The sequence below is a fragment of the Balearica regulorum genome, chromosome 4 (genome assembly GCF_011004875.1).
Source record: "Balearica regulorum gibbericeps isolate bBalReg1 chromosome 4, bBalReg1.pri, whole genome shotgun sequence".
NCBI lineage: Eukaryota > Metazoa > Chordata > Aves > Gruiformes > Gruidae > Balearica > Balearica regulorum.
This window is the reverse complement of record NC_046187.1, coordinates 15,158,433-15,174,041: the sequence shown is the minus strand read 5'-3', so window position 1 is coordinate 15,174,041 and position 15,609 is coordinate 15,158,433. Positions and strand designations below refer to the sequence as shown.

General features: G+C 40.3%; 1 protein-coding gene across 6 annotated transcripts in view; it reads right to left on the bottom strand.

Moving 5' to 3' along the window:
* Positions 1-14,155: 14,155 nt before the first annotated feature.
* Positions 14,156-15,609, bottom strand: part of SMAD1 (SMAD family member 1) — a 50,731-nt gene continuing 49,277 nt past the window's right edge. For 4 of the 6 annotated variants that reach the window (XM_075751245.1, XM_075751244.1, XM_075751247.1 and 1 more), the window contains one exon: positions 15,295-15,606. In XM_075751245.1, coding sequence (XP_075607360.1) covers positions 15,463-15,606 — 144 coding nt within the window. In that variant the 3' untranslated portion in view covers positions 15,295-15,462. Of the gene's footprint in view, positions 15,607-15,609 lie in introns of all 6 variants that reach the window. The other 2 variants (XM_075751242.1, XM_075751243.1) reach the window with 1 other exon arrangement.

Here is a 15,609-nt window from a genome sequence, read left to right as displayed (position 1 = left end):
TTCCCACCTAAACACAAAACATGAAGTATAAATTTTAACCCATAGTTCTGTTCCTGTGTTAAGACATCTATTCAGAGTATCAGTGTGGGGAACAAACTGAAAACTTCATATGAAAGGTTTGAAGAGTTGCCTTGTTGCATAAATCAATGTTACAGGACTTTGTTTTAATTGCGGAGAATGAAGAAGAGAAATCTGCAGTATTACCTCAGATGGCTCATGGTCATCAGCATCCTTCATCCTTTTCAAACCAGATTCAACCACATTTATTTGATGTTTTGCAATTTTAGTAGAGGAGGAGACAGACTGAATGAGTGAGGTTTTTCTTTCTTATCAACTATTCTATTTCAGCTTCTCAGCATTAAACAAATGGCTGTTTATTTGATTGAAGCTAATCTATCAGCCATGTTAGATGGCCTTTCTCGTGGTGCTGTGGAAACAAACACCAGCAGTCAGATGTCAAAAGCGATATCTAATTCTTTCCAATTTTTCTAGTTTTGTATCTATCTATGTGTCCTTAATCTGGCCTAGGTTCAGACTTTCTGCTCATTTCTGCTGGCAGCTATACCAATTTCCAGGAGTGCTCCAACTCTCAACTCTCTGCTCAGCTAGAGGCAGACTACTCAAATTGTCAATGGATGAAACATTAAAAAATGAACAGAGGAACCCCCAAATATAGGGTTGTGTTACATATATATACACACACAATTCCTTGTTCTTGTTTGCCACTTGTTCGAGAATATATTCCTAGTGCTATTTCCTTCTCATGTACTAGAACACGATAAACAGATGCAGAGTACTTCATTGAGAATATCAGTCACCAATAGCAGAGGTCTGACAGAAGGCCTTAGATGCCTGTTAGATCTTAAAAAATGTCCTAAACAGATGAGATAAGCAAAAATTAATAGTGTTGCATTCAAGAAGGCCTCTTCCCCATCACCATCACTTTCTGCTGCTAACTTTTTGTATATACTTACTCTAAAAGACAGAATGAGTGGAGACCCCAAGTTACATGGGCACTCAGAAGTTTCTCGAAGGGAAGGGATCTTGATTTTGTCTTTGTGAAAAAAAAAAAAAAGCTTCTCATATTTTGACCCAGTGTTTGACCCAAACACTGGGTCAAAGATTTTTTTTGTTAAAGAACAACATCTTTAACAAAAAAAAAAAGCCAACCCCAAAACAAAGATGATCAGAGCTCAAGTCAGAGCTCTCAGCTCTTAAGTCACATTTCAGAACCACATGTCAATGACATTTCACCTCCTCTGTGCTACTGTTCAACTGAAGGAAAAGTAAGCAGTCATTCAAATCCTCATTTACTTTAGCTGGTGTTCTGGAAAAAACAGCATTTCATGAGTTAAAGCCTCATGATCTGCCCATCTAATTGTGGAAAACAAATATTCTGATGTCATCTCCTTAGAGTGAATCCATTTTTATAACTAAGCCTATGACAAGAATAAGAATGGCATCAACAATCTGTTTTAATGACACTGTTTGTATCATTTCCAATTACAAAAGTAACATTTCTCCAAAGTCATTAGTGCCTTGCTATTATAGCTGTCACCACTTCTTCAGTCTTGATGCTCCAGGACCGAAGACTCTGGGTCAGTTCCTGTTAGGAATATTGATAAGCTTCAGGAAAAGCTCTTTTCCAACTGGTCTCTTATGAAGCATTCATACTCCAGCTGTTCCCAGTGAAGGTTAAATGCTATTAGCTGAACACGATCTCCAGCAGGAAGTGAGGTTTGTCACTAGGATAGCTATCTAAATCACTACATCTTTAGCTGTAACTCATCTTCACTTTAACGACACAGGCATATGGAACAAGAAGAGGCGAAAAGTATTCTTGCCTGTTTTATATTAAATCAGTATGTCTCAATAGGCATGAAAATATGCTCAAGTGACAAAGGGATCCTCAACATCAGCATCACTGACAGAATTCAGTTCTTAAATGTTCAGACCAAGCCCTAAACACTCAGTGACAGCACAGAGCAGGAAGGGATCCAAGAAAGCATCAAGGACACCTGTGCTATTCCCAATATGCATTTTTCTAACCTGTCATTGAAAATCTCCTATGACCAATTCTCCAAAACCTATCCAGGTAACTTGTTACAGTGTTTTACTCTCTTTACTGATAGGAATTTCTCCCCCCTGCCCCAAATATTGCACGAAATTTGATTCTCTGCAATTTAAGCTTATTTCTTGTCCTATTCCCCGTGAAGTAGAGAGAAGGGATTCAACTCTTCCTCCTCAGAGTATCTTTCTATGCATGTTTCAAGACCTCCAGGTTTGTTGCAAAACCGTGAGTACAAGTGAAATAGGTCAACTAGAACCACTAAGGATGCTCTTTCCTATCTAGTCCCTATAGTCACACAGTTGTTTATTCTTGTAGTGTCAGACATCACATTTGTCCCTATTAAATAGCAAGCTATTTTTTCAGCTACAAAGTTATCCATTTCAGTACCTCAAGGGCTTTAGGAGTCAATGGAAGTAGAAGGAAAGCTGGCCTTCTTCATTTCTTGCTTTTTTGGTCTTTGCAACAATTAATTAATTAAACAAACAAAAAACCAACCCAGCACAACCCCCAAAAAACCCCAATCACAAAGCTTTTCTCCTTTCTCCCCATCCCCAAATTTATACTTACTTTTAACATCAGAAATTGTCCGTTTTTTTTTTCCTGGAAATCTGTGAGGCGTATGTTTTATCTCCAGATCAGAGAAGCTAGAGAAACCTGCAAATGTTCACTAGTCAAAGCCCCTGTTCTACAGAACAGGGACATTCCAGTAGTCTACGTAAAATTAACAGGGCAGACCACAAAGATAACTGCGTGTTTAAACAGTTAAATCTGGTTTGGTTTTGTTAACATAGTATTAAACACCAAGACAAGTGGTAGAAAAATCTCCTTATCCATAAAATACAAAAACCCCAATCTCTTCAGTTAAGAGCAGAGACAGAGGCCACTGACCAGAATCTTCAAAGACTTCCAACTAAACAAGAACAACTCTGATATTCTTTAGCGAACAGAGCAGAACTGTATCTGGAGGTGAAAATAATAATAATAATTTAAAAAAAACCCCAAACCTTGTTTATGTGTCACAAATCCATTCCTCTGACCTTTTCAGTTAATTTTAAATCATATTTGTTTACCATTATATTTTAGAACAAAACTTTTCATAAATAACGATGGCAATACAGTGAGCATACTGAGCTCTGATGGGCAGTTTCCTCACTTGATTCTCCCACCATGCATGCAAAGGCTCCTAGATTACCTCATGCTGACTGCAGTGCCTCAGAAGCTCATACAACAGGGCAGCATGTATTTCATTGAAGATTACATCTGAAAAGTTTATGGTCAGCCTTTCTGGAAGAAGACTACGAGTACAGACCTAATGCTAGTTATCTAACCACATACTTTCCTAACTCATACATTCTAAATAACAAAAACCACATTTTAAAGTCTGACCTGAAAAAAAAAAGTGACAGCACATGCATTTTTCCATTGAAATAAGAGGAAAAGTCAAAAAAAAATCTTTTGCCTCCTTTCTTCACTTTAATGCAACTGAAGGGTGTGTGTGTCCCCTTCTTTTTTTTTTTTTTTTTTTTAAACAGTGACTCTCAGATGCTTGTTGGATAAATATTTCAACAGTTAAGAAAGAACAGTAAATACTTACCTCCCCCCAAAAAACCCCAACCAAAGGACACTTTTCTTTTAAGGGTTTTAGTTTAAAAAGGTATCAGAGAAATAGAGTCAAGAAAGAAAAGCAAGAACAAAAAAAAGTTTCATCCAAGGGAACTATCTTTGCCGATTAGCTTAATTAATCTTTTCTGAAGACTAATCTGGACATTCCTCATGATCAGTTTCCAGGGGATACAAAATTTAAGATTTTGGCTCACCTATGCTTATAGGAGTCCTGGAATTAGGCCAACTTTTTTCCCCCCCTCTCATTGCTCATTCTCGCAAGAGCCTTATGAAAGCATCATGAGACAATGAATGCATCAGGATTCCCAGGAAAATATGATGGAACCCCACTGTATTTCTAGTGGGGTGACAATCACTAAAGGCAAGTGCAAGAGACAACATTTTGTACAAAATAAATACATACATAACTATAAAACAATACCAGTTGGCTAGGCACTCATCCTACTAAAAAGGCCTGGAAACCACAGACTGGGAATGCTGTTGCAAAATGCATTTCTGAGATGTATTAAGAGAAGTGTTACAAGAAAGAAATGAAGTCATCATTTCACTTTACTCAGCTCTCCACTCAATAGCTTTGAAATATTGGTGAGGTCTCAAGTAGGCTACAGCGCTGTTGTGGTTTAACCCAGCAGACAGCTAAAACAACCACACAGCCGTTCACTCACTTCCCGCCACCTCCAGTGGGATGGGGGAGAGAATCAGAAAAAAGCAACACTCATGGGTTGAGATAAAAAACATTAATAGGACAGAAAAGGAAGAGGAAAAACAACAACAACAAAAGAATATACAAAACAAGTGATGCACAGCACAATTGCTCACCACTTGCTGACTGATGCCCAGCTAGTTCCCAAGCTACGGCACTCCCTGACCAACTTCTGCCAGTTATATACTGAGCATGACGTCATATGGTATGGAATATCCCTTCGGCCAGTTTGGTCAGCTCTCCTGGCTGTGCCCTCCCAGCTTCTTGGGCGCCTCCTGCAGAAGGCTCATGCCTCCTCGCTGGTAGGGTCTGGGAAGCTGAAATGTCCTTAATTGTAAACACTGCTTAGCAACAACTAAAAGAGCAGTGTGTTATCAACATTATTCTCATCCTAAATCCAGAACACAGCAGTATGCCAGCTACTAGGAAGAAAATTAACTCTACCCCAGCCGAAAGCAGGACAAGTGCTCAGTTTCAGGCATCTTACTAGAAGAGATGTAAGCAAAGTGGAACCCAGATGAAAACTTCACCAAGTACATCTAGAAGTGAAGAAAAGCAAAGAATTTTTTAAAAATGAGGTTTTTGACAAGAGAACTGGAAAAGCACGGGAAGGAGTGGGAACATACCTTTCTTCAAGGCACAAGGTGTTATGAAGACAACAGTGAATGATTTGCTGCATTACCATGAAAAGCAGACTAAGTAGTAATCAGTTTTATTTGTAGAAATGCAAATTTAAACCAAATTGTAGAAGACACTTTCTAACTACAAAGGTGATTAAGAACTGGAACAGGGTACATAGGAAGACTGCAAAATACCTTCCATTTGAATTCTACTTAGTCCCTATACAACGTCCTTCTGTCCATACCATATACCACCTGAAAGCACATAATGCAGCCAGCCCATCACCTGACTGGGATTTACTGCACTTCTGCATATACATAATATGTACGAAGCTCAATACGCTTCAGATGTGTCATTCCTAAAGATCTGAGAGAAATTCTCTTATGCACCCAGAGCGTTCTTTTGGTTTTATCAAGTATTTTCCCTCCCCTCATAGCCCTCAGGCTTTTAGACTGATCTGTCTAGAGGACGAAACTCATACTTCCTCTGAAGAACACAGCATCTGTTCCACTGTGAGATCTTCCCCTGTTGCTGGGTCAGCTTTAGCCAGAGGGAAACCACATGGACCAAGTCTCTCCAGACTTTTCCCTTTCCTCCCATAAGACCTATAGAGGCAGAACTCATTTTGGGGAAGCTGGCAGGGAAGGAAGTGAGGCAGATCCCTGTACTCCCCCTCCTCAAATAACAGGACTGTAATTTCTCACCTCTTTTCATCCAGCTTTCCAGGGGAAAAAAACCCAAAACCGAAACAACAAAACCCAAACTCAATCCCCCCAAAACCCACAAGAGATCATTGCTTAAGCACATTTCACGAGACAAAATAAAGTGCACCCCAAACTTGGTCCTGTCATTAACAATGTGTATTTCCAAATCACTTGTACCACATGAATATTACCTCCAGTCTAGCCCCGGTTTGATTCTACACACTATGCATGTTTCATTTTGTCAGACACCACAGTCTCTCAACTTTAGTTTCTTAACACTTAGTCCATTACCACTTTGAGAGGTGCTACAGTATATCTAAAGAGTATATGCACCTATAGAGTGAAAGAACTCCAGGACCAGATGAAAACTTGGGCTCTGTGCAACTGCTGTGCCAGTTAGTAGCTACTGGGTACCATAAAATGGGACCGAGCTCCATTTTTTGGGTACAGTAAGTTCAGGTATTCTACTATTTTGATAGTCAGAGAAAACACATACACAGCTCACAACAGGTACTACTAGAGAATAGCAACACGCAGTGTCAGCTTCTACAAACATTACAGACCGATTTGTTTGGCTGTTCTCCTCAGACCTGCGCTCCTTTGAAAAGTGGTTAAAGGGTGCAACTGCCATGCACAACAAACCCATATTGAGCAAAAGTAAATAACTATTTTCTATTCTCCCCTGTGCCTTAAGAATACATTCTTATAGAATTTGACTTCTCTGAAGAAAGGGAATTTAAAATTTAATTCCAATTGCAGAATTTGTACGTTGGTAGTGACCCAGCAATGCCAGGTTAACCATGTCAGACTTGCAGTCTGGAAGCTACACTCCCAACAATCCACAAACAATAAACAGGATACTTAAAAAAAAAAACCCCAAACAACACAACTGTTTGTTTTTCCAGGTAAACGCTAAACACCTTCTCATGGTACCACATTAACTTGTACTCTACTTACTTTCATTAACCAGCTCTTTTACTATGCTCTCAAAAACCTCTGCAAGAGTTCTAAAGGAAGAAACGTTTTGGAAAGAGGGAGCAGGCTACAAGCAATGAGAGGTAGAAACTTCACAAGGAGTGTTCTGTTCTGCATTTGAAAAACCAAAACCAGGCACAGAATATAATCCATAGATTACACACGTGAAAATATGGAAATTAAGAGTGCCTAATTATTATATATGCCTAAAGAGGATATCATCCATCTATTGTTATGTTACATGGCATTCTTTCTGAGGAAATTCTACTGACATACTAGCCAGCACTTAAAAGCACATTGTATTCCATCTCTGACAACTATGTCTTTAATAACGTATGCTACCTCTCTGGTTTTTACCGCTTACTGTCATCAGAATCTTCAGATGATCAGAGAAACCTCAACCTTGCTTCTAGTGCTGCAGGTCCAGCCCAATTCCTGTGTAAATACTAATCTTCACGCATGCAGGCTTTCACCCACAACTGCTGTACGTAAAATATTTGTGTCTTGGATCGATTATAGGAAAAGACTTGGATGTGTAAGGCAACATCTGGTATCTAGGCATTCATCTAGCATGTGGAAGCCAGTTACAACCACGTTTTTCAAACTTGCGTGGCACTGAAAGGTTACCACATGGAGATGCCTAGCAGTGTTATTTGGATTAGGCTTTCAGCTACACTCAGTCCCCTACAAGGGCCATTTCCTGTTTATGTGACAGGCACGTCACTTTTTTCAGGCATGCCATATACAGTTGTAGAAATAATGAATTTTGACTGGGCTTCCTGTATACACCACCCGTGTGAGGCCACTGAGATTTCCAATGCGAGGAGACACAGTAACGTGTTACAAAACACAAAGGGTGACCAGAGCATGGAGAAAAACAAAGGGAAGGCCACATACTCTGCATATGCTTTCATCCACATTACTACTGAAGGAAAAACTGTGCAAGAGCACCCAGACAACTCTGAAACAACACTGAAAATAAACACCACACACTATGAGATCACTCACACAACAATCGGGCAATCCTTTCCCCCTCGCTCTAGTCCTACGTGATGCTCGCATGCAAGACAGCCTCCACATGCGTTCAGCTGTGAAGTTCCAGGGATTGTTCCATGCAACGGCAGAGCCATACCCTAGCCGCTCGCCCACAGCTGCTGGAACAGAAAGGAGCACTCCCTGTACTTTCTCAAGTGATGGTAAGAAAACCTGGCTGCGAACACACTCCCTTGGTAGTTCCTCAGCCAGCCACTCTTCCTGTACCTGCTCTTCACCGGCTCAGCTCCCTGGCTACACCAGTGTCATCACTGATGCTCCTCCCTGACAAGGTAGTTGCTGATGCAGTGCTAGCTTGAGTCTGTTTCTTAGGGTGAAGGGAGAGAAATTAGTCTAACAGCATTCAGTTCTCTTCATCTCCCTCATCAGTTTTGCTTATCATAAAAGCAACACCATACCCATGTCCAATTGAAGGGGGGAGGTGTGGAGCTGTTGGAGGGGAGTATCAGAGGCCACTACACTAAATCTGCCTCTGAAAGAAGATCAGGAAACTGCTGTTGTGTAGCCCTAACCCTAACAGCCCAACCTGTAAAAAAAAAAAAAAAAAAAAAAAAAAATATTAAAAATTCACCAAGTTCAATGAACCCTCCCTTGCTACTGTATGCACATTTTTTTTTTGCTTTGCTTTTGTTGATTACTCACAATACAGATTAATCCGGGGCTTGTATGGTGCTAATAGACCCCATGAGCCAGAACAGGTGGCCCTTTACTGAAAGTATGCTCTGCTGAATCAGGCTCCTCAAACTTGAGGTTCCTACCTCAAAGTAATTGCTTAAATTGCCACATGTGCCCATACCAACATTAAGGCATCCTAGCACTTTTCTAGGAACCATTTTGAAGATGATCAATTTCTAGAAAGTTTAATGTTTTAATATTTTGATTATGAGAATGCAAATAGCTGCTTTCTATCAATGTAAGCTCATCAAATTCAAACTAAGCCCTACTGCTGTATCTGTTCAAATTTGTTCCTGTGACTTGTAGAAATCACAGGAATGCTTATAACAATTATGTGATTTCTGAAAGCCCCAAAGCAATACAGTGGGACAGAAAACAGACTAGCCACAATGCCCAGAATCTATTACAAACTAGCGCCAAATCAATTGTTACTAGCAGGGGTACAAAGAAACCCCACACTCGAGTTAAAAGCTACCCCATGAAAGAGTATTTACAAAGCTACTCTCCTGGCACAAGATAAAAATCCAACTCCTGGAACTGTAAGTCCTCAGAGTGTGCAGATCAAGGTAGCTTCTTTCTGTACTGCTTCAGAAAACAGCATGGACCAAATCCAGCAGACACAGGGAACAAGCTGTGTTTGAGAGGTTTGTAAAGTTTGTTTGTAGCCAAAGCAGTGTCCGAGTCATGTTCAAAACGAAGCCATGCTTGGATCCAGTTTTTAAATAGTGCTGTTGCCAGCACCACAGGCTATGGTGATTTTGACTTGAGGAGACTGGTCCACAAGCTTGAAGAAATATCTGATGGGACAGCAGCCATCTTCCAGTTCCAGTCTCCTGGAATATATCTGAATATAACTGAAAATGCTCAGGATTACCAATCCCACAAGTATCAACAGAAGGCAGAAGCAAAGGGCTCAGAGATGAGACAGACCCTGCTCTCCTGCCAAGAACCAAGTGCTCTGGGAAAATAGTAAGTCCTACTGCAACGCTACACACATTGAGGCTCATTATCCTGATTGTACTAAGTTTGACTTGGTGATCTAAAGGAACAGAAAACCAAAAAGTTGAGAGTCATCATATAAGGAAGGGGAAGGGAAGGGGAAGTTAGGCACACTATTTTTCTTCATATAAAAGAATGTTTTTACATGTTACAGGGATACTAGGGAAAGAAAGAAGCTGCAATAGGAAAACTAGAACACTCTTTACAAACACGAACTGTGCTGTTCCCACCATGTCTAAGCAAGTGACCTGTCCACTTAAACCAAACTCCCTAAGCAAGGAAAGCCTGTTTGGCATGTGCCGAGTCCCCTCTGTGATACAACTCTGTATTGTAGTAAATGTAAAATGAGGTATAAGTGGCAGGTTTTTATCACTGCTATGAGGTCTTAAGTCCTGTCTACAATCTGAAGCATGTGAAGGTGCTCACTACTTCAAAATTTACCTACAGCAGCCTCCTCTGAGTTTTACACATTTAAAGTCTCAGATGAGCTGGCAGGATCATGAAGACATCATACAGATTTTTCAAGTCCTACCTTAGCAGCAAGATGAAATTACAAACAAATTCCTAAGAGAAAACTAGGAATCTGCATCTATTAGAATAAAAATTCTTACATTCCTGAAAGATGATTGAATCAAATTCCAGACTTTTGGATTGTTTGTAAAATTTGGGGGTTTGTGTCACATTACTTTTGATGACATCAGCCACACATGACAAGTTAACATACACTGAGTATCCACATGCCATTTTTAACTGTAAAGCATTTGTCAGTCTCAAATAAAAACTATACTCGTCCATTCACTGCAATAGATCTGCTCATCTTTGTACCCACATCAAGCCCAGGCAATGCCTACATTATAAATCTTACTGGAGTTACTTCTGTGTTTGCAACAGGCTTGATCAGGAGGCTGTATCTCCTGCTTCATGAAAACCAGTTCACCATGTACCCTCCTGTCAGATGTAGCCGTTGCAGCTAAAGAGAACATCATCTCCCACAGCTCGGATGAGTAAAATAAGAGCCACCTCGTTAGCCACCTCAACTAAACTGAACAAAAGTGGGAAATCGGAGCCCTCCGCCTCAGCAGTTCACAGCACGTGAAGGTACACAAACCAGTGGCAGTTTGCCACACCACACAGACACGTGACCTGTGGTGGCGCAGGAACAGGCACAGCACCTCATGAGAATGGCAGCCCCTGGGAACAAGGACCACTTCAGCCAGCCCGCACATGGCGGCAGCCCCTGTGAACGAGAGCCAGGTCCCAGCTACACAGCTGCATTTGTACCGCAGGTGTTTCCCCTCTGAACAAGTCTTCAAGGCGAGCAGAGAGTACAGGAGCTTCCTTCTACAACCCACACAAGTTATTTATTCTGGAGCCTGTTGGGAAAGAGATGACAAGTGCTAGGCTTGCTTGTAAAGCTGAAGGCAGCAGTCAGGGAACACAACCACCAAATACAAAGCCTGAGCATCCTGGCTGACAATTTCTGTCATTTCAGTCAGATGCAAAGGAAGTGACGTACTACCATACTACCATAGAGAGGACTGAAGGGAATCTTAGTAACTGTAAAAACCTTTAAAACAACAATGCCAAGTAAAAGTGAAATTCAATAGCATGAACCTGTCTCACTTCACCTTCCTCTTACAAAAAAGATTTGAGGCAGCAGGGGTTGAAAAAGCTGTGCCTGTGAAGCATGCACATCCTTTTAAGTGGCTTCCAGTACCTACAGTAACCCATAATTCTTTACCTGCCTTTGGCAAGCATACTGTAGAGTGTTTTTTGTCTGACTGAAACATACAGTGTCCAGCATGTATGAGAAAAGAATCAGACAAAAAGCTATTTGCAAAGAGATCACCAAAATAAGGAAAGTCATCAAGAATATAGGAGTCAGGGAGAGGGGCTCAGGGAACAGAGAAGAGAGAGCATCCCCTAAAAGGATAACAGGACAAGGGTGGCTCTCTCCGTTAAGTCAAGGACAGAAGGGGATGGTGTAAAATAAGAGCCATTTTCACTTCTCTCCTGCTCAGAATTACAAATGTATTTGAAGAAAATGAACTGTGAGATGATGCATGTAAAAAATATATTGCTCTACCATGACTGGTGATGGTAGAGTTATGTTGTATATTTAGGCACTCATCCAGAAGAAGGTGGCTGCCAGTTCATGGTTATGAATCATGAATCTCAAGAGCAGAATAAGAGGCTACAGTGTGCTGAACAGAATGAACCAGCAGCAAGTAATAGAGATCATCAAAACACAGCCAACTTCCAAGATGTCGATCAAACGTTTTAAGTGTGGCAAGACAAAGGAAAAAAGCAAGGAGACAGGCACACCAAGAAAGGGCTGTATAAATTTCAGACATCTCTGCATTCATTTATTGTCTTCAAACGACAATAGTCACAGAACTATATTGTTTCAGGCTAGAAAAGACAACTGCAGTTGTGAAAACATAGCTACAGTAGCAGAGAAGTGATTTAGTAAGGGAATGGCTTTATCAAACTAGATAGCAATACCACGCTAGTGAGCATTAGAAGATCAGGTCTATGATTCTGATACAGGATATGTTAAAACATGAATTATTTCTCTTCTTCCCTTCCTAAAACCACACAAGGAACCACGACTACTTCTCTTAGCTTTCATCAAGTCTTTTAAAGGTTCACCAGAGACTTTTAAACAGCTAAAAAGTCATCTCTACCTGGGGAGAATTATTTTCTTTCCAGCACTTCAAAGCCAAAGCACAGATTTCAAACACACTCAGCTCCATGGAAGTATTTGTCTCCACATCTACTGTTCACTGCTCTTCCTCAATTCTTTTTCTAAAACAGTTATCCATACCTTTTCAGTTTCTCCTAACAGGGACCATCTTCGCTCTTCACCTTGAAGCAGTGCCTTCTGTGTTTAATTCTGTTGTTCAGGAGACTAGACCCAGGAAACTATGGGGAAATAAAACCAAATAGGCAGCAGGGACTCACCTGGTTACAGAGTTGACACCGTAGGCTCTCTCCAAGTTTCTGCCTCTCATCATTCTCCATTTTGTGAGAGGTCAGCAAGAAACTCTTTTTCTTCTGTCTTGTCCTTTGCCTCTTCCAGCTTTCTGACTCCAACTATCTGAAGTGGGGCAAATCAGTAAGAAAACTTCTCCAAGATACTCCAAAAATCTTCACAAAAGCCTCAAGCTAGCAGTTGCCTCCTCCAAGGAAACTGCTGTCCTACCTCCTATTTTTCTGGCTGTTAGTCTCAGGTGCTACTCCAATCCACTCAGCTTATTTAATAAAGTGCAGCTGGGATACTCTGTGCCATCACATGAAGGTACACTTTTTCCTTACACTAATGTCTCCTCACCACAAACAAAAAGCTGGATAACAGATAAAGAAAATATTATGGACACTGCACTTCAACAGTATCAACAGCATAGAAAAATTCACAACAGAAGGAACTTAAAAAAATTAGGACATTGCAGAAGTATTACCACTGAAAGTTTCTGAGATGCTGCAGAGCTAGTATTTTCTGATTTTAATCCCTGTTTAGGAAAAACAGAGGGGCATTACAGCCCAAAACATACAAGACGCTAACATTCAAAACTAGTCACAACATAAAACTGTCTTTTCTTACTCCAAAGCTATTTCAAAGTTTACCAAAACTTGCACAGGATCATCCAAATACGAAAATATCCTAACAGAAACACTCTTAAGACTTGCATGATGGATGGTTAAAGCACTGATTAAAAAAAAAAAGTCACTACCCCAGTGCTGTATTCCAACAGAAGGAAGGAAACTGGTTGGGAACAGCTGGGAATTAATGTAGCAGGGGCTGAAGATGGAAAAAACAGAGATAGTCACTGAACAGCAAACAGCATTCTTTTTGGTCGTCTTTAAATTTTACTTAAGACTTGCATTTGTGCTATGACTGCTGCTTTATGAAAAATAAATGTTAAACTGAATTTAAAAAAAAATAAAGAAATACAAAATAAAAAAAAAAGTCACTCACCAAGTTCTCCTAAATAGGGAACTTGGACATTATGGATTTTTTTTTCCCCTTAGCAGGGAAAGAAGGGTGAGTTTTAAAAATGTGCACTGAACCAAGCAATGGAATTAACTTAAAAAAAAAAAAGACATAGGATTGACTCACTCTCCAAAAAGGGCTATTACTCATTGCAGTGACATACACATGCATACATCTGGCTGAACACACATTCATCTCTGTTGCTCAGCTTTCCGTCATGCTCCTGTTAGCGCTGCATGGTCTATTATAGCCAGGCACAGGATCTCCAGTCAACCCCCAGTCTCAAACTCCATCATCCCAGCACCTGATGGACACTTGGCAGCTGCAAAGGGACAGTCCTTCCCTCACCTCTCCCCAGAGCAAAGGCAGAGGTGTGGAGAAAGGAGCACGGAGGCTCTTTGTCACAACCATGGCACGGAGCAGCGAGAACCCGCTGATGGTGCAACCTCAGGAAAATCCCTTTTCATACAGATATTGTATGTTAAAATCTCACAGAAATTTAACTAAGTGGCTAGGATACTTCAGTGTTAACTGCATCCACCCTAATCTTGCCTGGTTAAGAAGTCTTTCTCTCTAGAGTACTCATTTATCTCATATACTGAGTTTATTAAGGTTACTAACCTGTACTAATAATAAATGTCTAAGCTGAGCGTATCTTCATTTCTAGCTGTTCCTCCTCCAAGACCATATCTTTATCTGGTTTGTTAAGAATCTACTAAGAAGTGGACAAGACAAGGTTTTAATCAAATGTAAGCAGTAACAACAGGTTTTATTCAAAACTTCCAGTAAAGAGGACCCACTAGTTTTGGAATAAAGGTACTAAAAGTATTACAGCTTACATGAATATAAAAGGTCAAAGAGAAGAAAATGAACAAAGCAGTAAAAAAAAAAGTAAAAATTAAAAATATATATTTTCTTTAAGTTTGAAATAGACCCACACAGGGATTTCGAAGTCCTCCAAACAATTAATGGTTACTAGGTTTGGCAAAACAAGATTCTCTTACAAAATTAAAAGCCTACTTCTGTTACATAAACTGTATAAAACTGCTCAATAGTTAAAGAGCACTCTGTACAATTTTGTCTTGAAATACATAGAGGTGCAGCCTTAAAACTGCAGGAATTAATCGTTTTGTCCTCTTCACAGGTAAAAGAATTAACCAGGTGTGCAATCATTTTGGGGGAAAACGAAGAGGCAAAAATAGTCAGAATTAACAAGATGAAGCCACTACAAAAATGAAATGCACAGCAAAACTCAGACCTCAGTTTAAACTAACAAGCTATGTTTACAATATATTCTACAGTTCAGTTGTCATTTTCCCTTCCCACTCCCACCTCCCCCCCCATTCAAATACTCCTAATTCCTTTATGGTCTAAATCTAATTAATTTCTAAACTTTCAAATACACCGTACATACATTTAGCAAAAAACATACCTAACATTCTTACAGCAGTATGGTCAGGACACAATTTCAAAGATAATTACATAGTTATTGAGATTAAACTTTATGACTTTTTTTTTTCTTTTAAAGAGAACAGCAACCATCAACTTAGACAAATGGTTTTAAAATGTACTGCAGAGAGCCTGCAAAAAGCAGACTTCGCTGACATCGCCTCTTAGCCCCAGAGGACACAGGGGAAAACAGCATGCGCTGAACATAAGGAAGAAAGAGAATCTCAGAGTGCCAGCTACAGGAAGATCCTTCGGGAACTCGGTCCAACAGATTGTGGTTTTGGCTTGGTCGTCCCCGTTGCACTAAGCCCTGCAAATCAACTTTGCAACAGTACATTACAATGTAAACTAAAATTCTTGATACCAACAGTATGTCAAAGGGGTTGGGGTTTTGTTGGTGTTTGGGGTGTTTTTTTTTTTTTTCCTCTTTTCTTCTTCTGAATCCAACAGTTGGTCACAGAAGTCAAGTATTTTCAAGGCTCTTATTCAGCTGTTGCCAGTTCGAGGGGGTGGGGAGAAGTGTGTGTCTGACTCATACGTCCTTCAAGTACATGCAAGGCTCAATTGTTTCCAAAATGCAGGAGCTTAGGACCTTTTAAGACACTGAAGAAATAGGGTTATGAGGAGAGCCCATCTGAGTAAGTACTTTATCCAGCCACTGAAGGGGACCATGAAGATGTATCTCTATCCAGCATGGAGTGCTCGTTACATCTTGGCGATGATATTCAGCTCCCCAACCCTG